This window comes from Populus nigra, chromosome 17 (assembly GCF_951802175.1).
Source record: "Populus nigra chromosome 17, ddPopNigr1.1, whole genome shotgun sequence".
NCBI classification, from domain to species: domain Eukaryota; kingdom Viridiplantae; phylum Streptophyta; class Magnoliopsida; order Malpighiales; family Salicaceae; genus Populus; species Populus nigra.
The window spans coordinates 8846306-8872641 of NC_084868.1; the positions used below are offsets into that span (position 1 = coordinate 8846306).

Sequence of the window (26336 nt, forward strand, 5' to 3'; positions counted from 1 at the left end):
CAGTAGCCGGACCCAAAGAGGTTGGATCCATTTGTGTCAGGGCCAAAAAGGGGTTGGGGTTGGTCCCTATCCGGACCCAAAGGGGGTTGGGAGATGGGTCTGTGTCTAGACCCAAAGGGGTTGCAGTTTGGGTTCTTCGATGTCCGACTCAAGGGGTTTGGGGTTTGGGGTTGGGCCCTTCCGTTCCAAACCCAAGTTGGTTTGGGGGTTGGGTTGTGTCCAGACCCAAGGGCGATGAGGGTTGGGCAGGTGGGACCCAAGAGGGTTGGGGGATGGGTCCTTCAGTGTCCGACCTAAGGGGTTTGGGGTTTGGGTCCTTTTGTTCCGGACCCAAGTTCTGTGTCCGGACCCAAAAGGGTTAGTGTTTGGGTCCTTCAATAGCCGGACCCAAAGGGGTTGGATCCATTTGTGTCAGGACCAAAAGGGGGTTGGGGTTGGTCCCTATCCGGACCCAAGGGGGGTTGGGAGATGGGTCTGTGTCTAGACCCAAAGGGGTTGCAGTTTGGGTTCTTCGATGTCTGACCCAAGGGGTTTGGGGTTGGGCCCTTCCGTTCCAAACCCAAGTTGGTTTGGGGGTTGGGTTGTGTCCAGACCCAAGGGCGATGAGGGTTGGGCAGGTGGGACCCAAGAGGGTTGGGGGATGGGTCCTTCAGTATCCGACCTAAGGGGTTTGGGGTTTGGGTCCTTCTATTCCGGACCCAAGTTCTGTGTCCGGACCCAAAAGGGTTAGTGTTTGGGTCCTTCAGTAGCCGGACCCAAAGGGGTTGGATCCATTTGTGTCAGGACCAAAAGGGGGTTGGGGTTGGTCCCTATCCGGACCCAAGGGGGGTTGGGAGATGGGTCTGTGTCTAGACCCAAAGGGGTTGCAGTTTGGGTTCTTCGATGTCCGACTCAAGGGGTTTGGGGTTTGGGGTTGGGCCCTTCCGTTCCAAACCCAAGTTGGTTTGGGGGTTGGGTTGTGTCCAGACCCAAGGGCGATGAGGGTTGGGCAGGTGGGACCCAAGAGGGTTGGGGGATGGGTCCTTCAATGTCCGACCTAAGGGGTTTGGGGTTTGGGTCCTTCTGTTTCGGACCCAAGTGAGATTGGGGGTTGGGTCCGCGTCTGGATCCAAAGGCAATGGGGGTTAGGCAAGGTGGGGACCTAAAGGGGTTGGGGGATGGGTCCGTGTTCGGACCCAAGAGCGTTAGGTCTGTGTCTGCACCCTATGGGGTTGGGGTTTAGGTCCTTCTTTGGTCGGACCCCAGGGGTTTGTGGTTTGGGTCCTTCTGCGTCCGAACCCAAGAGGGGTTAGGGTTTGGGTCCGTGTCCGACCGAGGAGGGTTTTTGTGTCGGGTGTCTTTGTCTACATCTGCAGCACTCCATGACTCCACCAATATATACAATCCACAGTTATATAAGTCTTGACGAACATGACTTTTCCCACGTGATTTAGTTTTATGTATAATATAATATAATAACCACCGAAGAAAAACCATATAGTTTATTTGAAGGTTAAAATTAATAATAATAATAATAATAATAATAATAATTTATTATTATTATTATTTGTGCCATAAACATTTTTATTTTTATTATAATTGAAGATATTAATATTAAAAATATTATTATTTCTGTTATAAATATTAATATTTCTATTATAGTTCAAAGCATTAATATCAATAAATATTATTATTTGTGGTACAAAGATTATTATTTTTATCATCATTGAAAGTATTAATACTAAAAATAGTATTATTTGTGGTATAAATATTATTATTTGCGATACAAATATTGTTTTTATTATTATAATTGAAAGTATTAATATTAAAAATAGTATTATTTGTGTTCTGAATATTATAATTTTTATTATAATTCAAATATTAATATCAACAATACTATTATTTGGGGTATAAATATTATTATTTTTATTATAATTGAACTAATAATATTTAGACCACAAATTATAATTTGTTTGATATTAATACTTTCAACTATAATAAAAATAATAATATTTATAATAAAAAAATAATTATATTTAGAAACCTAAGATCTAATAGTCTTGGATCCTAACAAAGGACTCATGAAAATTAAGTCCTGACGCAGGATCCATTAACCTTGGGCATATGGCAAGTCAGTCCCAGCGCCATATGGGCGCGCGAGGCTGACCCAGTGCACAGACAGGGCAGCTCAAGTGCCAGGTGTCCCACATGAGGGCGTGGGCCTGGCTCACGCGTTGGGCAAGCCAACCCCAACACCAAGTATCTCCACATGGGGGCACGGGCCAGGCTTATGCCCAAGGCAAGCCAGCCCCAACATCAGGTGTCCCCATGTGGGGGCACGGATTTGTCTCACGCCTGGGTAAGCTAGCCCTATCGCTAGATGTCCGCATTCCAAGGCCTGCAACCCCACCAAAACTTGAGCTGAAATTTTTCTCCCTAACCATTCTTTCAATGCTAAATGCATCGCTGCGAAAAGACAACTTCACCCTTCCCTCGTTACCCTTGCAACTCTCTGTGGGAAGGGTTGGTCTGTCATTACACTATTTTAATCTATAGTACTTTATATTTAGGTAAACAGTAATAGGGGTATTGAACCTTATTAATATATTGTATAATTTCCTTGTTTTGTATATTGGTTATCTTCTTCTTTTCTTATATAGAAAAACTAGTGGAGGCTATAATGTAGAATATGCAGTAGATGTAATGACAATTATTCTCTTTTACGTTTTGGTGGTAATTGTTGTTAACATAGAAATTGAGAAGGCATTTTTTTATTTAAAAGAATCTATATTAGATAATTGCAAATTAATTTTAATTTTTTTTATTTAACTTATATTCAAATACAAGAATGGTTAATGAGGTTTTCAATATACACACATATATATTAATAAAAAAAATTTAAATATGAATATCATTTTTAAGGATATATTAATAAAAAAAATGTAAGGTTCATATTATATATATGGGTGATGGTTATGATTGGCGGCTATATAATCCCCTTGTGCCTCTTAATTAGACATTCATGATTAACTTTTTAAGGAAAAAATATATTTACATTCCACCTATAAGTATAAAAATCTCAAATTCAACATAGATAAGTAAAGAAGTTGCTAAATTAACGTTGACCCAAATATCTACAATGAAGCACTTTAGATGATTTTAAATGATAAAATTGATATTAAGCTATAACTGATGCAATTATAAAGAAAATGACGAAGACAAAAAGTTCATAGGAGGGGGTTACAAAGAGTCTTTTAAAAAACTCTCCAAATATATTAAGCTATTGAAGTAATGTAATCAAGGTTATGATGTATATTTGATGAAGTTATGGAAAAAATAGGAAAAGAAATGTGTTATGGTAAAAATTATTTAGGTTGCTTGTATAATTTTGGTAAAATTATTTGATGAAACTATTGTGAAAAAGAAGGAAGTATGTTGGAGATGATAATAGAGAGGTTGCTAGATTTTTTGTTTGGTAAAGCAAGCTGACCTGAAATGGTTGAAAATGATTTCTAAATACTAAAACTATTTATGACCAACTATTTTTTTTTAATAAAAACGAAGTTATTTTTTTTTTTAAAAAAAACCCAACAACTCTTTAGTGACTTTTTATTTTTAGGCTCTAGAGGTATTTTTTTAATTATCATTTCAAATATAATAACAATCTTATAAATAAATATATATCTTTTCTTGATTTTCTTTTAGCGCCAACTCCTAAAAATATAACTTGTTATTTGTTTTTAAAATTCAAGTTGTAAAATCTGACATTCAAAAACTTGATTGCAAAAAAAAAAAGAAGATAAAACTATAGAATACTTAGAGTAATTTTTTCAAAAATCAAATTAGTAAAAACTCAATATATTTTATCTTTGCGCACGCTGACTCCTCATTCTCTGGTATTAAAATGGTCATGTTTCCTTGTCAAAGGGGATAATCAAATGATTACGCTCGAACATGTTGAGAGATAATTAATACCACTCCTATTCAAATCAAATGATTAATTAAGCTGTAAGAACTCCACCATGCTTATCCAAATTTGAAAGGGATCTCTCTTATTCTTCAGATCTTAATTAATACCAAATAAAAAAGATAATGATAGGGTTATTATTTTGACGTCATATATACTCATCGATCCGAAAAACAAATGAGAGGGGACAACAACGGGGGTAGGAAGATGCGGTAAACCAGCCAACGCTCCCCTGTTTTTAAACCATCGATCCTCGATGGCGGTGTTCTTCTATTTCTACGAATTGGAGAAACCAAAAAATCTCTGGCAGCCTGTTTTTAAATATTAGGGCTGGTGAAGGAAGAATCGCTTTCTGCCAATTTCGTGAATTTGAGTGGTCAAATCTTGAGCGGCTTGGAGCCTTGTATGGTGTTGTGTTGCTCCTTATTTTTCCACGTTTAGTGCATTTTCTTTCTTTCCTTTCCCATGGCCATGCTCTCCTTGCTTGTCAAATTGAAGTGCCCCGAGCCACCACGCAGAGCCGGTAAGAGTTCTCTTGTGCTTTTATCCTATTACTAGAAATGCGTCATGCGATTCGCTAGTGATAATTTAAATAATATGAAAAAAAATATAGTAATAATAATTAATTAATTAAAAAATAATGAAAAAAAATAGAAAGAAATACATTCGAGCCTATCCGAATTATCAAACAACCCGATACTAACCTAATCAAAGGAAAACTAGGAAAAAAAAAGTCAAACTTCAAAAAAAACACATCAACTTTAAAAAATAAAAAAAAAGTAAAGCAATCTCAATCTCATATCAGCCTCCTAAGCCTAATCTAATATAAAAAAAATTTGCACGTTGTTAGATCATGAAAGCGAGTTCAATCAAAAAGTTTAAATGTTATCTAATTGAATTTTGAATAATGAAAACATTGAAAAAACTACTAATAAAAAACTTGCAAAATAAAAGGACTAGAAAAAAAAAGGCCTAAAATCTAATAGGAAAAAACCCAATAAAAATAAAATTTTTTAAAAAATTAAAATATCCCAAAAAATTGCAATAAAAAGAATCGAGGTCAAATCTGAAAGATAAAAAAATCATAGAGGGTGAAATTAAAAATTATTTTTAATATAATAGATTATTCATAGATTAAAAAATGGTAGGTGGTGAAATAGAAAAAAAATGTTGAAAGCAAACCAAAATGTTTTATCCAGATTCAATTAAAAAGCATAATCCTCAACCAATTTAATTTCAAATGATGAAATCACTATAAAAATATTAATAAAAAAAACCTGCAAAAGAAAAAAAAATTAAAAAAATAAAGATCAAATTTTAAAGATAAAAAATATAAGGGTTGAAATTGAAAACATATGTAAAAACCAAGCAAACCCAGATAGACATCCTAACATGGTCAAATCTTAAAAAGCTCGTAACCTCTATAAAAACCTGAATCCATGTCATATCAAAAAGTTTATTATAAAACCAATTTTAAGATATAAATTTGAAAAACTTGTCAAAGCAAAAAAAATAACAAAAGAAGCTTCGAGCACAGCCAACTCAAGCCAACAAATTCAACATATGACCTAGGACATGAAACTAGGATGATGCTATAAACAAGAAAGCTTAACAATTAGCAGTAAAAAAATATTCAAAAAAATACTTTAAAAAAAGATAAAAGTCAACTCAGACTAATCTTATAGATCTATGACTCGGGTCATGAGACCAGTGTAACCCCATCAAAGGCAAACTCAAAAAAACAAAGAAGCCAAATTTTTAACCAAACAAACATCGAGAAATGAAATTGAGAAAAAAATCAATACAAAAAAAATAACAATTAAAAGAATCATGACTAAATTTGACATAAAAATCAAATGAAATTAAATATTCAATGATGAAATTGTAAAAACCCAATCCATTATGAAAATGAGTAAACAATAGCAATTAAAAAAAGCATGATCAAATTTGAAACAAAAATCAAATGAAAATAAATGTCTAGGGGTGGACTTGTAAAAAAACAAATCAATCAAGTAAATGATTCAAAACAAAACAAATAGCAATCCAAAGAATGAGCATTAAATTTGAAAACAAATTTCAAAAATCAAATGATCAAGGATGAAAGAAAAAATAAAATACAAAAAGAAATAATCAATGTAAATACAAAAAATTACAAATAAAAGATGAGGGATTGAATAAAAAAAGAAGATAAATTGAATGGCTGATAAGATGTTTTTTTGCATGGCCAACATGCAATTCTAGAAAGAAAGAGAAGGAAAAGAAAAAAAATTATTTCCGGTTAAACCTCGCCGAACCACCATACACACACCATTTAAGGAGAAAAAGATGACGAGGCAAATCACAACCTACGGCAGGAGCACCATTACAATTACCGGAATCAGCCGCATACGTCGCCCAAAGTTGACGGAGCAGCTGACGCACTGACAGGTGTTTTACATGCACCAGCATGTTTTTTGTTTTTATTGGTACAAAACTGAAAATGCCCCCAAGACCAATCAACAATAACAAAAATACCATGAGAAAATTACTACCGAGCCCCTATATCCATGTCTAAAAATTAGGAATGACATGGGTAATGTAGTAATTTCATTATTCTCTCAAACATGAAAATACAAAAACATCCATGTGTAGAAAGAATTGGATTATTTTATTCTAGGGTTACATTAGTTATTTTACTTTACTGTGCATTTTAAAACACAATTACTAAAATAACCCTACTCAATTCTTAAAATACATTTATATAATGAAGAAAAAAACCACTCTATCCCGGAACAAAGCTAGAAGAAAAAATGGCAAGGGGTAATATAATAATTAAAATATTGTAATGAAGCACAGAAATACCAGCAGCAGTTTTAGCTTTCGTGTAATAATGTAATATAATGCGCCAATGCCAACAGCCATTTATTTCCAAAAGGATAACGAGGATGAGACTCAAACGCTGACGTATAAGTTCATTGTCCGACTCCAGCGAAGCGTAAAAACCAAAGAAGCTACTGCCTGGATACTATGGAAGTCAGAAAAAAACACAGGAGAAAAGGTAGCATTGACCTGGTATCTGGCGTGGAGCGTGTTAAGTTTACGTAGTGTTGAGCTGGACTTCGAGTTTCATTAGTAAATTCAGAAAAAAAATTTAAAATTTTAATATTCCATTCGAAAAAATTAAAAAAAATTCAAATAAATATAAATTATATATATTGTAAATAATAAAGTTTAAAAAAATATTTTAAAAAAAATATCTCACATTAAAAAAATACTGTATTATGCTTTTAAATCAAAAACAATTTTTATTTCACATTAAAAAAACATAATTTTTTTATTGTGAACATAGAATATATATACTAAATGGATTCAAATACCACATTGAAAAAATAACGTTTTCTTGAAAATATAGGAGTATATATACTAATAGGTTTTAAATTTCATGTTAAAAAAACATAATTTTTATCTTGTAAACATAGAGTATATATATTAACGGGCTTCAAATCCCATATTAAAAAAATATTATGTTATCCTTTTAAGTTGAAATATTTAAACCAAAAAGTTTTTTTTATCCCACATTAAAAAATTGAAACTTTTTTCTTGTGAATATAGAATATATATACAAAAGGACTTCAAATTTCATTTTGAAAAAATAATTTTTTTCTTCGAAACATAAAGTATATATACTAAAGGGTTTCAAATTCAACATTAAAAAAATAAAATATTTTTCTAATATTTATATAGTAAACTTTAAAAAATGTTAATAACCACTTAAAAAAATATGAAAAAAGAGATATAGAAAAAAAACCACATTTGATAGAAAAAAAACACCAAGTCTCACTCGGGTCATGAGTTAACTCACCAAATCAATTGGGTTTAATCGGATCATTACACCGACCATTCTTTTAACAAATTCAAACCAATCCGGGTTTAATAACAGTAGTTTTTGGTCGTCTAGATCAATAACTGATCTGGTGTACCTTAGCTGATTTGTTGTTCCCTTATTTATACTTCAAATAAACATGTGTCAGTTGTAATGAACAATAATGGTTCGTTACAATAGGGAACGAGCTTTAAATCGATTCGATCGTAAAAGGCTAGAAGAGTCCTTGATTGATAAAAAAATAATAATAATAATAAAATTAAATCTAGCACCTACCAGCTGATAAGATGTATTGATAATCAAAAGATATAATTTTGTTCGGTGAAAACGATCTTATTCAAAGTAGAATTCATCAACCAAACAATTCAGATTTTTTTTATAATTACTTATGTAAGTAAAATTGAAAATAATAATAACATAAAGAGTAAGATACTACCACATATTCGATTGTTTTTCATCCAAATTTAAATTTTTGTATTCGAATTAATAAATTTTTTAAAAAAAATTAAATTTTTTTAATATATTTCCAAATAAAAAAACAACCATTTCACTTCCAAATACACCCTCCCTCCCTCAAGCTGTATCTTTTTCTACTTTATTGATCTTGTTTACTGCTTTCCCGGTGCATTTAAATTCATACCATTCCTTTTTCCAAATTCATTTTTAAGGATTTAAGCTCCAGAATCCCACTCCTTATTTGACTAAGTCACAAGTAAATTTATTGACAACATAAAAACTGAAATGCCCAGTAAGACAAGATTTAGTGTCTGTTTCTTTAGCCGAAATAAGCATCCAAAGAAAAATTCATGTAAAATCAACACTACTGTACAAACAGTCAGGACTCCCATTGCCCCTAGGCGTTTTGAACACGAAAGTGACTGAGCAGATGACCAGCAGTTTTTACCATGCTTACTAGGAATCTTTGATTGCATAATGTATTCCTCAGAATAAAGCACAAATTCCATTGGTGCCGATCTTCAAGGAGGGTATCTACTATTTATAATCTTAATAAATAGTAGTATTTCCTCTGTTGCCATTCTGTGATTTTCTCTTCCTGAAAGAATGGGTGCTGGGAGTAATTGGGATTAAGGTGTAGGCGGAGGGGTCAACGAAAGAACTAAAAATGTTAAACATGACTGAGTGATTGAAGTTCAATCAACTATCATTTGAAAAATTTTCAAGTATCATGTTCCAGGAAGAAACTTCAGCCACAAAAGCAGCATGCTTCCATCCAAGGAAATATGGAAACTAACGTTTACAACTTGAGACCATAAAATTAAAATAATGTTACTGATTCTAGGCTGGGAACCAATGCTGCCCCAAAGTTATACTGGTTCCCGCAAAACATTGTTATAGCATGCCACTAAGATCTGTTGCCTTCCATCGCTAAACAAACTACAGCACCAACGATAGCAACATGTACATGTATGATGAAATAATAAACGTAATTTAACTATGTTGTGTATGCCCTCGCATCATAAGATACACCAAGACTCAGTTCCATCCAGAATGTCCACCATTTCAAACAAAATTTCCTCCTTATTTTTTTTCCTTTGATTTGCTTGCAAATGACCATAAAGATCAATTTCTACCTTATAGCATTAAACCATGGATTGTCATTTGCCAGCTTCTAACACTTTCCTGGTTTGTTTTTCTTCGGCCAACTCATTGGCATTTTGAGTATTTGACGAGCATAGAAGGATGCATATAGGTGTAGAAAAAGGATTTCACTTGGCACATTGGATAAGTCAATATTTACCTCTGAATAGAGCTTGCACACCAGTTGGCACTTCAGTAATCCCACAGGCTATAGAGTTTGTGTCCTAGGAGTTGGGACATCGGCCACTCCAAAGTCAGTCCATTCGATATTTGCTGCTAAATGTGTAAAGGATTGATGATTGAACCTTACATACTCAGAGGAAGAAGTGGGGGAGGGAGAGGGGGTGGAATATCAAAAGGAAATAATTTCAAGCAAGGATACAGTCTGTCTTCCACATATCTGTAATGCTTATGTCTGCATCTGAAAGAAGCCAGTAATCTGAATCGTTCTGCAAGAGTAACAAGAATAATAGAGTTAACAGAGTTAGAGACATCTTACACATTTGAATAGGAAAATGACTGACCAAAAAACTATCAATTTTGATTCGTTCAGATAGAGCAGCTGCAAAATCTTTGGTATGACCCAACAGAATTCTGCATGTCTTATTTGTTTTATATATGCTATAAGAAACAATTTGGAACCTACCAGCAGAAAGGTTTCACAGATGACATTTACATGAATTAAAATGTTTAAGTAAATCCTCACAATTTGAGGATTAATTGCTGCTTTAAAGAGTTTTTTTTTTAAAAAAAAAAACAGCATTTTAATCAAATTTACTGTGCATCATCTCAGCTGTGTTCACAAAACTGATGCTGAGCCAGGCAATCAACAAATGGGCTTGAAACCAAAGCTCAAAATCATTGGTCAGAGACTAAGATGTGCATGCCCACCATTATCAGATCTAGTACGTACCTTTGCTGAAGTCAAAACTATTATCCATGGAAATAATATAAGCCTCTTTAGTGAGTAGTTAATTGCTAATAAGAACAAAAACGCTGTACACTACACTTACATTTATATCAGAAGGAACTATCTTCATCATTCCCCCTAAATCCTGAGTAGCATTAGGATCAGAGAACGCAGTTGGAGCCTGTTGTGCCAGAGGATCAGCTCTTTTCTCAGTTCTTACACCAGTGGTCATCTCTGTCACTGGGTTTCCATGGGTTGCTGAACTAGAAGCGTGAGGAAAAGCAGACGCTTCAACACTATTCATCTCCTCAAATTGACTAGAACAAAGAACAGAAAAAACTTAAATAAGAGAAGAGAAACAAAAATAATCAGTAAACTGATTCTCAAAAGACAATGATGCCCCATCTTGAAAGTGGTCACGCACCTCACAAGGTAGACATCAATAGGACCCATAGAGCTTCTCAGGATTATCCTGTATCTCCTCTGTGGACAGTCAACAGCCTGACACATACAGAAGCAATATCACTCCAGCATCAAGCAGATGACGCATAGAATTCAAATAAAAACAACTTTTCTCCAGTCCCCATTCTTTTTTAAATTTTATTCTATCAACTTACCTCATCAGGATCAAGGACTTCTAGAGTAGTTCCATGGGGAGCTTTAATTGCTATGAGGGTTTCATTCTGGCATGAGAAACAGAAGAAAGTTGACAAAAACATAGGACAGATAAGCATCAAGACTGGAAAAATATTATGGCAGGTATAAAGTTTGGAGAGAATAAAAGTACCAGGAAACAAGGTAGACTCTTGATATCTTCTTCAGTCACAAAAAGCCATCTGTAATTGGAAGAAGATGAATAGAAGTACCATAATTAGCAAATACAACACCTGCTCAAATTAATTGAAAGTATGTAGGGTTTGTGGAGAGGGTTTTACTTCTGATTGTTCTCGTCTTCACTCATATCTCTCAATCGTTCCTGCATTTCTCTGCAACAGTTTGACAGCATTAGCATTATCCAAGAGATTCAACATTTCAACATTATTTGCTATAACAGGAAAATCAGCCATGTAACCTTATTTGATCATCTAGTTTGTGCTCTTCCATAGTAAGCTTTTCAATTTCTTCCTGCAGGAAAAGAAGCACAAGATAAACCTCCTGCATTAGAAGCCAATAAGTAATTGTTTTCACCCTCCCCTTTTCAGTTCCTCATCATTTGAGTAGAGCATCATCAAAAATGGACTAAGGGGTAATATGTACAAATTGTCTGTGAGCAGTCACACATCAAGATAAAAAGATAAAGAAAAATCACCCCCATGATAATTTGCAGAAAAGAAAATTAGTTAGGCTTGTAGAACAGGAAAATAATATCCACTTCCGTTTACCTGTAATAAAGTTGCATCACCTTCTACCTGCCTTGGCCTTGAAGCATCAATGCCCCTGGTCAACCATTCAATCAAATTAATCCTTACACGAGTTCCCATGTGCTTTGGATGCCTAGAGGAGTCAAACATGGAAACAAAATAGTAGAATTTTCAAGAAAGTTTATTATCAACTTACTTCCAGCGTATTCTATTCTTGAGTGTCTTTTCTATGAGACCAATTCCTTCCAAGACATTTGTTATATCATATATCCGCCTCTTCTGTACCTGTTCAAGTAAAAAGCTTTTAACAAGTATGATACATTATCATCACTACAACCATTCAATCAGAAGCATGATTACCTCCAAGGTTTCGGCTGCATTGTTTAGGTCAAGAATTCCATCATCGGCATTTTTAAATAGATCAACAAACCTCTTTGTCAAAAGACCTGAAAAATATGGTAGAAATAAGTATGATAGCTTCCACAGCTCTACAAGACAATGAAAACAGATATGATGAAATCATCTTGAATGTTAATATTTGAAAAATTACCGAGCGAACTATCATAACGACAGCTGCCAGCTGGAGTAAGAGGAGAAGAGCAATCTGCAAGTTCACGTATAATATTCATCAGGTTCCTCTTTAAGTTAGTTATGCTTGGACAATAAAGACTTTATGCAAACCCTACTCAAAGGATGAAGAGACATGATCTGTATACTAACAAGCAAAGTCTAAGCTATCTTAACGCATGCAAAAGAACTTGCAAAGGCGATAAATACAATTCCTCACCAGCCTTCGACACTGGGGTTTGAGGCCCAGCTCCATTGCCCTTTGAGGTCTTGGAATTGTTGTATGTCCTACCTCCTTTTGCTGATGCAGGTGTCCTGAAGGGACTATTAGATATATTACTGCATCCAGGACTGCTAACATGATTGCTGGAGCTGACTCCATTATCAGCCAATCCACTCTTCCGTTTTAATCGCTGAGGGATACCAAAAATCGCAACATTGTATTAAATGACTGGCAGGAGTGGATAAAACCATAAAGAACATAAGGTTACAAGTAATTACTTAAAAATTGTCAAAATAAAACAAAGGCAATTCAGTTTCAATTAGCAGAAAGCATAAAATGAGACTACAGCCAAGTATACTGTAGGACCTGCGATAAATATGTTGTTGGAAGCTACAATCATAGAAAAATGATTTCATGCATGATCATCAGGGTTCATTGGAAGTGTTTATACCATTCCTTCAAAATCCACCACCGCTACTGCTCCAATAAAAAAAATCACATGAAACTATGATGCACATATAAGCCTTCCTTGTATAGCAACTAATGCAGTAACTGGAAATCGTAACTAGATAGAAAAAAAAGGCTACACAGCATTTCAGTGAAGGATCTCAACAAAAGGACATGTTTGGCTTATTAAGCAAGAGTAAGGATTCAAATGAAGTTCATATAGGTAGATTAATGTGTGAACCAAAATCCATACTTAAGAAAAAAAGGGGCTAGAAAACAAGTCAGTATTCTATTATAGTATGTTTTATTGGATAAGAGGGTGAAAGGAAGGGTAAATGAAAGCGACATTGTTACCCTCCTCTTGTTCGCAATGCATGGGAGGGGAAAAGAGAGTGAGATATCCTCTTCTTGTTCAGTTAAAGGAGTAAGAGCAGTTTAGCTGTAGAAGTAAAATCATATTCCTTATTGTTGCAATTTGGAGGAGATTTTAACAGTGCCATTAGAAAAACAAGTTAAAAAGATAATAATTCCATCCCTCCCTCCTCACCCCTCTTAGGGATGTTGTGAATTTTATTACAAGAGGAGTTATGTTGTAGTAAACCCTCCAATCCCCTACACTACCCATGAGAAACAGGACAACAGGAAAACAAAATCCACAAACCACCCTAGAATATTTAAAGGATTCAATACCCCATCCTATCTTCCTTTTCACTTGAAGTTCTCTTACCCAAACATAGTTTGAGAAATGAAACACAGCCTCCATTCCCTGTACATGAGAAGCTCACTTAAACATCATCTGTATGAGAACTTATATGGACAATGGGCTTCCACCAAATACTAATATTTATACCTATAGAACAAATTCCAAAATTCAAAACCAAGTCCAACATCATCAAAAATAAAATATGTGCAATGACAACTCAATTTTCCAAATAAACATCCATTCAGATTCTGCGAAAACGACAATCATAGCATAACTGATAATCTTGAAGCACCCAAAATAACCCAATTTCTTTCCAGAATCCAAAATTTCCCTTCCTTTCCCACAATTTCTATCAACCAAACACACCACTATCAAAACAAAACAAAAACGCATTTAAAACACAATTTAACTTCCATTAACATCAAATACTCGCACGAACAATCCTCAGAAACACATTAAACACCAACATAAAAACAAAAGGAAAATTAATTTAAAAAACAGATATACATGGATATCTTTATACAAATATAGAAGCACAGAGAAACTGAAACGCACAGGAGATCTCACAACAATAGCCTCAGCATCCCGATCTGCGGCGACTCTACTAGTACTCGGAGAAGAAAATCGGTGATAATCATCAGGAGGAAGAAACGGGGGCTTCATCGTAGCAAACGCAAGGTGCCGCGCTAAAGGAGGCAAGATCGGTCCTGATGGCGGCGCCGTCGCAGCCGGTCGGGTTGAGGCTTTAGTGCCGCCGGACATAAATGAAACCTAAAGACAAAAACCGGAGTGAAGGAGAGATTGGAATCGTTTGATTAGTAAAAGAAGTAGGAATTAATTTTAGAGAGAGAATGTGGGTTTAGAGGGAGAGGGAGCGGGGGTTAGGACGTAAGAGAGAAAGCAGAAAACGAGGGAAGGAGGGAATTTTTTTGTTTCGGATTTTGATGGAGGGAAGATAATTATCTTTATTTTATATTTTGGACCCGCTATTTTGTTTTATTATGTCTTAACCCCGGAACTCTCTGGTTTGTTTTGTGTTTAGAGCGTTGCGGAATGTGTTTTGAAATTCTTTATTTATTTTTTGGCAATATGTTGTGGAATTCACAAATTGTACCCTGAGAGGGATGGACTGTGGTCTTTCACCCTTGCTATTGCAATGTGATGATTTTTTAACTAGTCTTCGATTAGGGGTGGCCATGGAGGTTTACGGAAGCTGTGGATGCGTATTTGTTTTTGCAAAATCACATGTTAAATTTAAATTTAATTCATAAATAAATTTAAATTTAAATTTAATTCATAATCTGTTATAATTATTGTATTTAAAATAAAATATTAAACAACATAATTGAATTTAATTATACTAGAATACCGGTAAAAATAAACAGAATTAATAATCTTGACTACTCTTAATTTAGAGATCATTTTTGTTATATAAATTGTTCTTTTTTATTACAAGTAAGACAACACCTCTTGAAGAGCATGCTCTGTTATGGATTCAGTGCTTTTAAATATCAATGCATATTACGCAGATTTCTCCAAAAATATTAGGGATCCATATCTATGTTTTCATGATCGTTTATCTCCAAAAATAACTAGTCAAAGTGTCTATTACTAGTTTTTATTCTTAGGTGTGCATTGAAATAAAACAAAGGAATCCTATAGATATAAGTGAGTGAATAATTTGTTAAAGAGATGACATAAGTTTATTTAAAGCATTTTCAGTTTGGTTTTTATTAAAAAAATAATCAAACCAGATTTTTTTAAAAAAACTAAAACCGGTTCAAACTGATCAATTTCAATTTGGTTTTTTAGGATAAAAACCAGTTCAAACCGGTATGGCTCAATTTTTTCCGATTTGGCTCGGTTTTTTCCCGGTTTGGGTTCGGTTTGGTTTTTTCAGTTTTAGGCTTATAAAACCAAGACCAAACCGAACCGGTGGTTTTTTCAAAATTTTAATCGGTTTAATTGATTTTTTTCACGGTTCGGTTTTTTCGATTATTTTTTTCTGGTTTTCTTGGTTTTTTGATTTTTTTGCTAACCCCTGTTACTACATAACAACAACAAATTAAGGTGATTGCTATAAAATTAAAAGAATGGATTGGCTACAAATTTTAATTTTAAATTTTCACATATATTTCTATGCCACCCAATGATTTGTTGTATAAGGGTTCGTTTACAAACGCAAGTTACACCACAAGCACACTTGCATTCCCGGTTGGCCGTCTTCACTATGTTATTATTACATGCACATCTAATTTCAAACTGGTTGAATTTTTTTTTTCTTTCCAACTATTTATGCTGGATTTTTTTATGTATTCAATTGCCAGCTAAATTGTTATTGTTTAGTGTTTCATTTTAAAAATATTTTTTTAATAATGTAAACTTGATTTGTAAAAATATATAATAAAATTGTAAAATTATAACTTTTTTTTATACATGATTCATACAAATAATAAACAATTTCATAAATAAAAATACGGTATCCTAGCTACTATGCAATATCCAAGGACAAACATTAAAAGTGATCGGTAATAATTTACATTCAGGCTGTGTTTGTTTCTTAGAAATTGGTTTCTGGAAAATTATTTTCTAAACTTTCTTGTATTTGTTTGTCATTAGAAAAGTTGGTCAACGGAAAACACTTTCCAGTCAAAGAAAAATTTAACTTGGTTTCCAGGAAATGTTTCCTTTTATTTTAGGCGGAAAACACTTTCTGAAAGTTGTGAAAAATTTAGAATGTCATATTATTTGTTGATTATATCAAATTTGGTCCTCAAACTTTTAATTGCTATAAATATTTTGTTTTGAATATTTGTTTTTTAATTCTATCCCTTAGAATTTAATTTTTATATTAATTTTGGTCCTTATTTTTATAATTATTATTTGCTTTTCTCCTATCATTTTTTAATTGAAATTTTTTATCTATCAAATTTGATCCTCATTCTTTTTATTGTTATTTATTTTATTTGAAATAATTTATGAAATATTAATTATTATTATTTTAATTTCTTTATTTTTTAATTTTTTTAATTTTTAGATTCGATCTCTATTATTTTGATTATTATTTATTTTATTTGAGATAATTTATATATAAAAAAAATTCAATTTCATTCTCATTTAACTTTTTAATTTGTAAAATTTGTTCCTCATTATTTTAATAAATTTGAAAAAAAAATAAAACATTAATAAGTTATTTTCCAGCTCATTTTCCATGACATAACCAAATACTGAAAAATATTTTTCAATTTATTTTCTATTATACTATTAAATATCAAAAAATAATTTATATTTTTAAAATTCACTTCTAAAAAAAAAACTATATTCCAAAAAACCTGAGTAGTGTTTCCAGAAACCAAATCATTTGCCGTCAAGGATGCAGCCACATGTTCCGCTCCTAAGAAACCTCCTCTTGGACAAAAGACTGCCCATAATGCTAATAGGCCTTCGCCCTAGCTTTGCAGTTTAACTGGTTTTTTCTTCCCTTTTGGTTTAGCGGTCACGGTTGATCCAGGGTCACCAGGAGTAGAGATCGAGAAGGAAGGATATAAAATCAATTCAAGAAACCTAACTTCAAGGAACTGATATGATGATTAAGAAATTATATTTTCTTTCTTCTAAGTGCGTTTTCAAGATCCTCCTCACAAAAGAAGAAGATGAAAAAAAGACACTTCACTGGAGGAAAGAGAGAATTCATGGACGATCAGTGGGTTCACAGTTGCTTAAGCCATCATTGCATCGAATCGTGGTGCTCTGATGGAAGAGAAGAAAAAGCAGCACTTAATTTTTAGAATTTCAGTGTGCTTTCTCCAGGAAAACAAGCTGCTAATGAGTTGTATCTCCCAAAAAGAATCCATCTTTGGGATGATTCACAAATGACAAGTCATTAGAACATACCGATGTGAACAAATTGTAAATGATGCCACACTGCTCAGCTAGATCTTGGTCTTGAGAAAGACGGGTCTTTTAAGATGCATGGTGAGGGAATGGCAAATTGAATCCAGTTCAGTCTAACTTGGCCTTGCAAAGAACACGTCTTTAAAACAAATTGAATTCCTACCTCCGCACCATACCAGCAAAGAACTCTAAACTCTAAGGGGAAAATTATCAGCTCAAGTAATCATCATAAAAAGTTTTCTCCTTGAAAAACAACAGATGCTGCAACCGATAAGACCTCTTCTTGGGTACAATACAGACAATCACCTGCTTTCCTGAGTCGAAAATCAACAACACAAGTAGTGCAAAGTTATAATTGTGAAAACTAGCCCCCCCTCCCAATTATTTGCTACTAGCTCCTGCTGTACGGGTGTCCTCCCCGTTCACTCCACAAACATGATAAATAACTATATGTAGCAATAGCATAAAACTCAAATTTCATAGAAATTCCATCTTAAGCCTCCTGGTATCATTGCTCCGTAGTGATTCAAGTTTGACAACATAGAGCTAACTTAAAAAGGCTAAATCTTCCGCAACATAGACATCCACAAGCAAAATAAGGTTAGTCCAGTGTAATACTCTAAATCATAACGTGATGTAATGAACGAAGGAACACTATTTTCATTACATTGCAATTATGATAATATATCTTATTCTAGAAAGAACTCCTAATCGCAACAACTCCATAACAAGGATAGCATAAAGATGCAAATCCGCAGCTGGGAAATTCTAATATTTTCATCGAATTCAGCAGACAGAAACCTTCTTACATAAAATCTATGGAATTGATTGTTTTATTCAAAACTAACAGTGACATAAACACAAGCAGCAATACCATCCAGCCACACAGAAATCCAAAAAAAAGAATATTTATTCTGTATTAGTAGTAGAATCAATGTCGCAATTTACAGAATATAAAGGAGAACTTCTCAAAGGAACAGAAGAATTACAACAAACATCAATTCTACTCATAAACTCCTCCTGGCTTGTCTTTAACAGCGTATGTAGAGGAAAACACAGACCTTTCTCAACACAACATTGATGTCTAGGCTTAATTCTATTCTCTAAACTAAATGAAAAATACTGCGGAAATTCTCTTAATTCCTTCAAATCCCTTCCCATTTCCACAACAAAATAATTCAACTTGGGCTCAATATTATTCTTAATACTGTAATTAAACAGTTGTGGAAATCTCCTAAACATGGAAACAGCATCTTTATACGAGAACCCAATTTTTTCAAAGTATTGGATTCTGGGCAAGAGTTTTTTTTCAACACTACAAGACAGTAAATATGTGTGTCTTTTTACCTCTTCAAGGCCAATGCTTTGGAGGAAATAGAGTGTGGGGCGCAAGCAGTATTTGACGCTGGATACCAGTAATCTGGGCCGTCGGTTTATGACATGTTTCAAATCAGAGCCGTTGACGCGGGCTTCACGGAGAAGGAAGGTGATGACTGGGGTGACAGTAGAAGGAGTGGAGGTGAGGATTTCTGGGCACATGGAGATGATTCTGCGGAACTCTTGTGGAGTGAAGTTCATGGAGGTGAGTAAATCAATGATGGATTTGATGTTTGATAAGGAGGCAGAGAGGATGAACGGACGGTGGTGGTTTATTAAGGAGAATATGTCTAGCCCTATTGAATCGAGGTAGAGGATTTTTTCTTGAAATTCAGTATTGGGTGGTTCTTGGGGTTGGGATTGCGGCAGTGGAGGGGTATGGTGTGAGGATATAGAGGGGGTTTCTGGAGTTTTGAAAGGCTTAGGAGGGAGAGAAGCGGTGTTCGTTTTGGAGGAAAGAGTGGGAAACTGGAGGGTTCTTGGGCAAGAAAGTGCGGGGCAATAATCATGGTGGGATAAGGGGAAGCTGTGGGCTTTGGGATAAGGAAGTGGGGAGAGTTTGATGTTGGAGAGGAAATGGAGGAGTGTGTCTTCCATGGTGTTGAGTTACATGGCTCACAGACTGTGAGGGGGTTCTAGTGTTGGTGTTTTTCCTTGGTTCAAGACAATGGAGGAAATTGTGGTGGAGAAGGGTCAGGAAATTTTGATAACATGATCTGGAGATGGGGAGCAAGTGCTATCTGATCGAAATTAGAAAACTTGGATAGAGGTTTGTTTGTCCCATGAATAAGAGAGAGACTGGTCTAGCTCCATGGACTGGCCTAGCTCCATGGACTGGCCTCTTTGAGCTGTAGCAGCTGTATGGTGCTCGTTTATGGCCCATAAACTGGCTGTGCCTGGACCATGTTCTTTTCTTGAATATATTATTATCCAAACCAATTTTAGTGGTATCGAGAGGAACAAATCTTTAGATTGCTTAAATAATTCACATGAAGAATTATTTCTTCCAGTGTATTATTATTTCCAGTTCAAACATGAATGTTAAAAGTCTTTTTCAAATATATTTTTTGAAAATCTAAATAATTTTTTCAATTCAAGAATTCATATTTATATCCACTACATTTATATTTAATTTTTGATTTATGATAACTAATAAAAAATTGATAATGTAGGTTAATAATATTGAAATTTTATTTTAATTATTATTGAAATTAATTTTTTAATATTTTAGATTTCAAAATCCACTACAAAACGAGAATAAAAAAAGAGTTTTATAAGATATTTTTTAAATTTTTATATATTCTTTCTCATCTTATTTTTAGTACTTTCCTTCTTCTTTTTATACTTTGATTTTAAAAATAAAAATTAAAGCTCATATTTATCTGATGAAAAGATATTTGAGTTATATAATCTTTGATTCAATATCTTATTTAGAAGTACATATAAATTAAGGTAATGCTATTGAAATCTTAAGAGGCTTATTATAAATATTTTTGTGCCAAAAAATGAGCAATAAATTTTGTTAAAGACAAATAATTTATCATTAACAATAATAAAACTTCATAGTGTCTTTTTAATCTTTTTTTTTTAGTATGCATGCTAGAATTGTTTTTCAATATTTTCTTAGGCTCGAGTCACGTGTTAAGAGGGTCAACCCGAGTCAAAATAAAATAAAAGTGATTATTATCATAATTTTAAAACTTGATTCGATAGTTAACTCGGGGCAAGGCCCGGGTCATGGATTAGGAAGGTAAACCTGAGTTGACCTGGATCAATATAAGAATAAAAATTATTATCATTATATTTTTAAAATCTGATTTGGGATTGACCAGGGCAAGATCCAGGTCACGGATTGAGAGGGTTAACACGAGTTGACTTGAAACAACATATGAATAAAATTTTTTATTAACATAGTTTTAAAGCCGAAGTCAGAAGTCGACCCGAGACAAGGTTCAGGTTACAGGTCAAGAGAGTCAATCTGGCAAATTAATTTTTTTTAATAATCAAAATAACCTTTTTTTGACTATTTTTTCCAAAAAAAATCAATGGAATTTGACCCCTTTTTTATCCCAGGCTGACTTAAGTTTTTGTTCGTGTAAGTGTAAGGTAGAGTCAATCACTTCTTTATTTTTTAAAAAAAATTTGGACTAATCCAAACCTCATGTCAACTCATCAAGTCAATTCTAATTTTATAATTAAGATTATTATAATATTATTAATTTTAATACTCAATATAAACTAAAGTAAAAAAAATAATAATATCTAATTATCTATTTAATTATGTAAATTTAAAAATAGTTTATATTAAAGGTAAAATAGATTTTTTTATATTTTTTTATGTTTTATCCATCATAATCAAACATAATACAAAAATAATTATTTTATCTTATACATCATTAATAAAAATAATTTTATCTCCATTTTATTTTTCTATTTTATCTTATCTATATATTTTTTATCACGCAAGAAAGTAATAAAACACTATCTAAAAAATAAGATCACGGTCTCAGGGTCCTCACAAACCAGAACTCGCTTGACATTGCACTTAGCTAGATTTCCGGATGCCCCGGAATGTAGGAACGGGTAACCCACCCCCTCTGCCCGTACCTAAAAAAAAAAAAAAAAAAACAAAAACATAAAAAGAATCCTAACAACCAAAGGAACCGAAAACAGGTCCATTGACTCCTCCTACACTAGTTTTAGTTTTATCTTATCACTCGCCATTTCTCAACCTTATACTTGCTCTACCCACACCAACCACTACTGTTCATCACACCAAGAGAAGGAACACTCTACCTGCTCCCCCCCCCCCCCCCAAGAATATGGCCTGCTCAGCTACCTCCACCACTCTCATCTCCTCTATCGCCGCCGCCGCCGCCGCCACCACCAAATCCATGGCCTTTCCTATCTCTAAAAACATAACTCTCCCCAACTCATTTTTTGGCACTCGAAAATCCTTCCAATCTCGCGTCCCTCGTTCCATTTCCTTGACTCGTGGCTCTCATTCTAGAAACACCTTCGTTGTCAAAGCCTCTGTAAGTTTTTTCTCAGACTCGTTGGTTTTTATGACCCAAATTCCCATTTCATTAACTATTTGAAAGAGCTTTTCTTCTGTGTTTGATTCAGCCTCTAACTAAGTTTGCTTTCGTTTTCTTCTGTGCAGAGCGAACTTCCATTGGTCGGAAACATAGCACCGGATTTCGAGGCGGAGGCTGTCTTCGATCAAGAGTTCATTAATGTACTTTGTGCTGACAATGTTATCGAATATAAGGAGTTCATGTCATGTCATTCTTTTTTTTTTAATTAAATTAAATTTTAATTTACATTGAAGGAATTGTATGATTACAATGTTTCTATTTTGCACAGAAATTTGGTCTTAAAAAATAGATTAAGTACCTAATTGCTACTCTGATTGTTGTATAATCGTAAAATTTGAAAGTCAGTTAATTGTTAGCTTGATTGGCTATGAAAGTCGTGTGGTGAATTGAGCTTGCATTTGTGCTCCTGTGTTGTGTATTATTCTTTCAAACTCTTTTATGTTTTATTGGTTAATTTTGGTTTCAGGTTAAACTGTCTGATTATATTGGGAAGAAATATGTGATTCTATTTTTCTATCCATTGGACTTCACATTTGTTTGTCCCACAGGTTTGTTTGGAACTTAGCTTATGTCGTTTGAAGCTTTGACGAGTTGTGGATGCTAATTGTTCTCCTCATATTTTTTCTGTTTCACTTGTGTGCAGAAATCACTGCTTTTAGTGACCGTCATGAGGAATTTGAGAAGATAAACACAGAAGTGTTGGGTGTTTCAATCGACAGTGTGGTATATATCTTCTTTTGTCAAAATCAAGAAAGAAAATTCTAGGAATCCTGTGACTTCGGCCTGAAATCTTAGTGGATCTTATGTTTTCACTTCAAGTTTTCAACTTTTATTTGATGAGTTGGAGCACATCCTCCCGCACACAACACACACGTTTAGGATTAATATAATATGTCTCTAGATAGTCTAATTGAATTTTTTTTTTCAGTGGGGTGGGGGGGAAGGATTCTTGTAGCCAACCTAAAGTAGCTGGATTATAGCTTGGGTTGACTTGACTTTGACTTGAATTTGTGTGTATTATGCATATCGGTTTCCTTTATATGAATAATGTGAGCCATGCTTGCTAGCACAATTGATAAAATTGCGTGGCCTTTGCATGTATTTTGAAAACATATGGTTCAAATCACAGCATTCTGAGTTGGTAAGTTGAAGTGAATATTGTAATGGACAAAAAGTAACTTGGCTGTAGAAGAAACTAGGAACTGAAAACTGTAAAGAATCTCAATTTGGGTTTTCGTTATAAATCAATTGACTTTAGCTATAGAAGCTATCGTCTGCATATAATGCAATTGCAACCTTGTTGGTTGCATGTTTGGTCATTGCCAATTTTCATTAGCTTTTGTCTGTACTGATAAAATACATAAACATTTGCTTTCCAAACTGGAATCATCCACTATCTGTTTGTTGTATCAGAGCTGATTTTGGTATTGGACTAAAAATCATAAATTGATTATTGATGTTGAGCATGTCATGATATTCTCTGTGTAGTTCTCGCACCTTGCCTGGGTCCAAACAGATAGAAAGTCTGGTGGGCTTGGAGATTTGAAGTATCCTTTGATTTCTGATGTCACCAAATCCATTTCAAAATCTTATGGAGTGCTAATTCCTGATCAGGTACGAGATGTTTTTATTAATGTTGTTCTAAAGAAACACAATGAACTCATTAAAAACCTTCATTTTTTTAATATCAAATTGTTATTGCGTAACCTTGTACATGTACAAAAGCACATCCATGCATTTTTTTGTCTGTTGTTTGTTACTGGCACGACTCAGTATCAAGCTAAACCATAATGACTTAGGTCTAGCTCACATCTAGTTCTCTATTGAATGGAAATCAGAGTGCCTTGTTATTCTCTTAGTGATCCTATCTATCCTGTGGTTAATGCCACTCCCATTATCAGACAATGCTGAGAAAAGGGCTCTCTCGTATTAATCACCACTGCCCCTTAACCTCTGCACAGTGCTTGGAAGAGGAGCCTCTGCCTCTGCCTCTGCCTCTGCATTTTCTTTTTTTGATACTTGGTTTTAATTTCAGGGAGTTGCTCTGAGAGGACTTTTCATCATTGATAAAGAAGGAGTCATCCAACATTCCACCATTAACAACCTTGCCATTGGGCGTAGTGTTGATGAGACGAAGAGGACACTCCAGGTGATTTCACAAATACAGGGAAAAGATATTCTAAAACTGGAAGATTTTGTAAATTAAGGATTGGCATGATTGTACACCTGAAGTGCCTTTCGGCATATGTTTTCCATTCATTCTTATTGATTGCTTTTGCATTTATTACAGGCCTTGCAGTATGTGCAAGAAAATCCAGATGAAGTTTGCCCAGCTGGGTGGAAGCCTGGTGAGAAGTCCATGAAGCCTGATCCAAAGCTGAGCAAGGATTACTTTGCTGCCATATAGAGCGGCCAGCATTGCATTGCATTGCATTGCGAATCTCATTTCACTGTGAATTAGGGAGGTGTGAACAAGTTTTATTTATCATGTAATGTCTCTTTAGACATGCGATTTTTGAGCAGCAATTTCTGGAATAAGTGCTCTAGACAGGAAGCTCTCTTTTTTTTTTTCTTGTAATGGAATGATGTTGCAAAAACAATGTCTTCATGTCATTCTCCAAGTCTAGCGTGTGTGTGTGTGTGGGTATTACATGCAGCTTCTCCCTTAAATCCACACAATTACAACAGAACGATATATGGGTTTTGTAATGTTGATAACTGGGATATGGAGTTTCAATGGGCCATAAATAATTTACTTTCTTTCTACCATGTTAAGGTCAGCCTGGTGTGCCAAGGTCGCATGCACAACAATGGAGCTCATACTTCAGCTGAGTTGGTTGATCAAATTGTCTAAATGGTAGGGTTACAGATTGTAATCCCATTCTTCAAGAAGTTGCAACCAATCCTTGGTATTCTGTTACATGTAGCTGATGGTGTTTGTCTGAGAAGTTCTCGTTTCCTGTCTTTCATGAAAATTAATAATAATGTGATGATTTTCCAATTCAAGCATTGCTCAGAGCTTTGCAGGATAACTGTTCCTGCGGAGGAGAGAGTTTCTGAACTTCTGATCCAAAGTCCAGTGATTTTCAATTTTCAGTGGAATGGGATTTTCTTGGGCTTAAGCCGACCTGTAGAACTCCAATAGTCTATTGTTTTCCTTTTCAGTTGACTCAGATTTTGGTGGGCTTATCTAACTTGCTGAAGTACTTTGGAACAGTCTCATAAAATATTTGAGTTGAGAGTGTACTAGTAGATTAACATTTTAAAATATATTAAAATAATATTTTTTTATTTTTAAAAATTATTTTTAATAATAATATATTAAAATAATTTGAAAACACAAAAAATATTAATTTAAAAAGTATAAAAAAATTATTTATTTTCAAAAATATTTTTTAAATACAAAAAAAACCCCTGAGCAACATTGGAATAAAATTACATTTATATTTTACACGGTGGGTTGGATTATTTTTTTTAAATATATAAAATTTTTTAAGTCATAGATTTTTTTTTCTAATGTAATTAAACTTGATTATTTTATATATAGAATCCATACAAAAATATATATGAAAGTAGAATAACAAAAACACATCACAATAAATATATATTTATTGTGATGTGTTTTTGTTATTCTACTTTCATATAGATTTTTGTATGGATTCTATATATAAAATACTATTTTTATTAAAGTTTATATAGTCTTACTTAAGATATCATTTGTGTAGAATACTATTTTTATTAAAATTTATATCCTCTTAGTTAAGATATCATGTGTCAATTATATATGTATATAACTAATAAAAAGTTGGATGACATGTTTTTCCTTGTATTCTTATTTAGGGATGTTTGTTTGATAGATATAAAGTGGTGCATGAAAATTATTTTCTAAATTTTCATATGTTTGTTTGTCATTAGAAAAATTGGTCAATGGAAAACACTTTCTAGTCAAAGAAAAATTTGACTTGATTTTCATGAAAGTATTTTCCTTTTATTTTGAGCAGAAAATACTTTTTAGAAGTTGTGAAAAATTTAGAAATGCCATATGACATGTTTTCCCTTGTATTCTTATTTAGGGATGTTTGTTTGATAGATGTAAAGTGGTGCATGAAAATTATTTTCTAAACTTTCATATGTTTGTTTGTCATTAGAAAAGTTGGTCAATGGAAAACACTTTCCAGTCAAAGAAAAATTTAACTTGATTTTCAGGAAAGTATTTTCCTTTTATTTTGAGTAGAAAATACTTTTCAGAAGTTGTGAAAAATTTAGAAATGCCATATTATTTGCTGATTATATCAAATTTGATCCTCAAACTTTTGATTGCTATATATATTATTTTGAATATTTCTTTT

The 26336-nt window shown here is 33.7% G+C and overlaps 3 protein-coding genes across 4 annotated transcripts; 1 reads left to right on the plus strand and 2 right to left on the minus strand.

The window, feature by feature from the left end:
• Positions 1-8949: 8949 nt before the first annotated feature.
• Positions 8950-14556, minus strand: LOC133676944 (transcription factor E2FA-like). 2 transcript variants are annotated; one of them, XM_062098759.1, is made up of 14 exons: positions 14174-14556; positions 12466-12658; positions 12229-12282; positions 12039-12124; positions 11875-11963; positions 11700-11754; positions 11390-11442; positions 11253-11303; positions 11105-11153; positions 10935-11000; positions 10742-10818; positions 10421-10634; positions 9790-9856; positions 8950-9680 (listed from the first exon to the last, which is right to left on the minus strand). In XM_062098759.1, exons 1-14 carry the CDS (start codon positions 14378-14380, stop codon positions 9616-9618), a joined length of 1326 nt encoding a protein of 441 aa, XP_061954743.1. In that variant the 5' UTR covers positions 14381-14556; the 3' UTR covers positions 8950-9615. The 2 variants fall into 2 exon arrangements, with proteins under 2 accessions (XP_061954743.1, XP_061954742.1); XM_062098758.1 differs by having other exon boundaries at positions 8950-9683.
• Positions 14557-18404: 3848 nt separating this feature from the next.
• On the minus strand, positions 18405-19706 carry LOC133676774 (protein SEEDLING LETHAL 1, chloroplastic-like). Its single transcript, XM_062098509.1, has one exon. The coding sequence runs from the start codon at positions 19484-19486 to the stop codon at positions 18422-18424; it is 1065 nt and encodes a 354-aa protein (XP_061954493.1). The 5' UTR covers positions 19487-19706; the 3' UTR covers positions 18405-18421.
• A 1841-nt stretch (positions 19707-21547) lies between these two features.
• LOC133677461 (2-Cys peroxiredoxin BAS1, chloroplastic) lies at positions 21548-24600 on the plus strand. The gene is made up of 7 exons (XM_062099541.1): positions 21548-21924; positions 22053-22127; positions 22454-22535; positions 22631-22710; positions 23476-23601; positions 24023-24136; positions 24278-24600. The coding sequence occupies exons 1-7, from the start codon at positions 21712-21714 to the stop codon at positions 24392-24394; spliced, it is 807 nt and encodes a 268-aa protein (XP_061955525.1). The 5' UTR covers positions 21548-21711; the 3' UTR covers positions 24395-24600.
• Positions 24601-26336: the final 1736 nt, after the last annotated feature.

Bases quoted from the DNA above. Each gene is read 5' to 3' on its own strand.
- LOC133676944 (XM_062098758.1), bottom strand. From the start codon at position 14,380: ATGTCCGGCGGCACTAAAGCCTCAACCCGACCGGCTGCGACGGCGCCG. The intron at 11,443-11,699 runs GTAAACGGAAGT...CTTTTCCTGCAG, and splicing joins GTGATGCAACTTTATTACAG to GAAGAAATTGAAAAGCTTAC. The intron at 10,819-10,934 runs GTAAGTTGATAG...TGTATGTGTCAG, and splicing joins AAGTCCTTGATCCTGATGAG to GCTGTTGACTGTCCACAGAG.
- LOC133676774 (XM_062098509.1), bottom strand. From the start codon at position 19,486: ATGGAAGACACACTCCTCCATTTCCTCTCCAACATCAAACTCTCCCCA.
- LOC133677461 (XM_062099541.1), top strand. From the start codon at position 21,712: ATGGCCTGCTCAGCTACCTCCACCACTCTCATCTCCTCTATCGCCGCC. The intron at 22,128-22,453 runs GTACTTTGTGCT...TTTTGGTTTCAG, and splicing joins TCGATCAAGAGTTCATTAAT to GTTAAACTGTCTGATTATAT. The intron at 22,536-22,630 runs GTTTGTTTGGAA...ACTTGTGTGCAG, and splicing joins CACATTTGTTTGTCCCACAG to AAATCACTGCTTTTAGTGAC.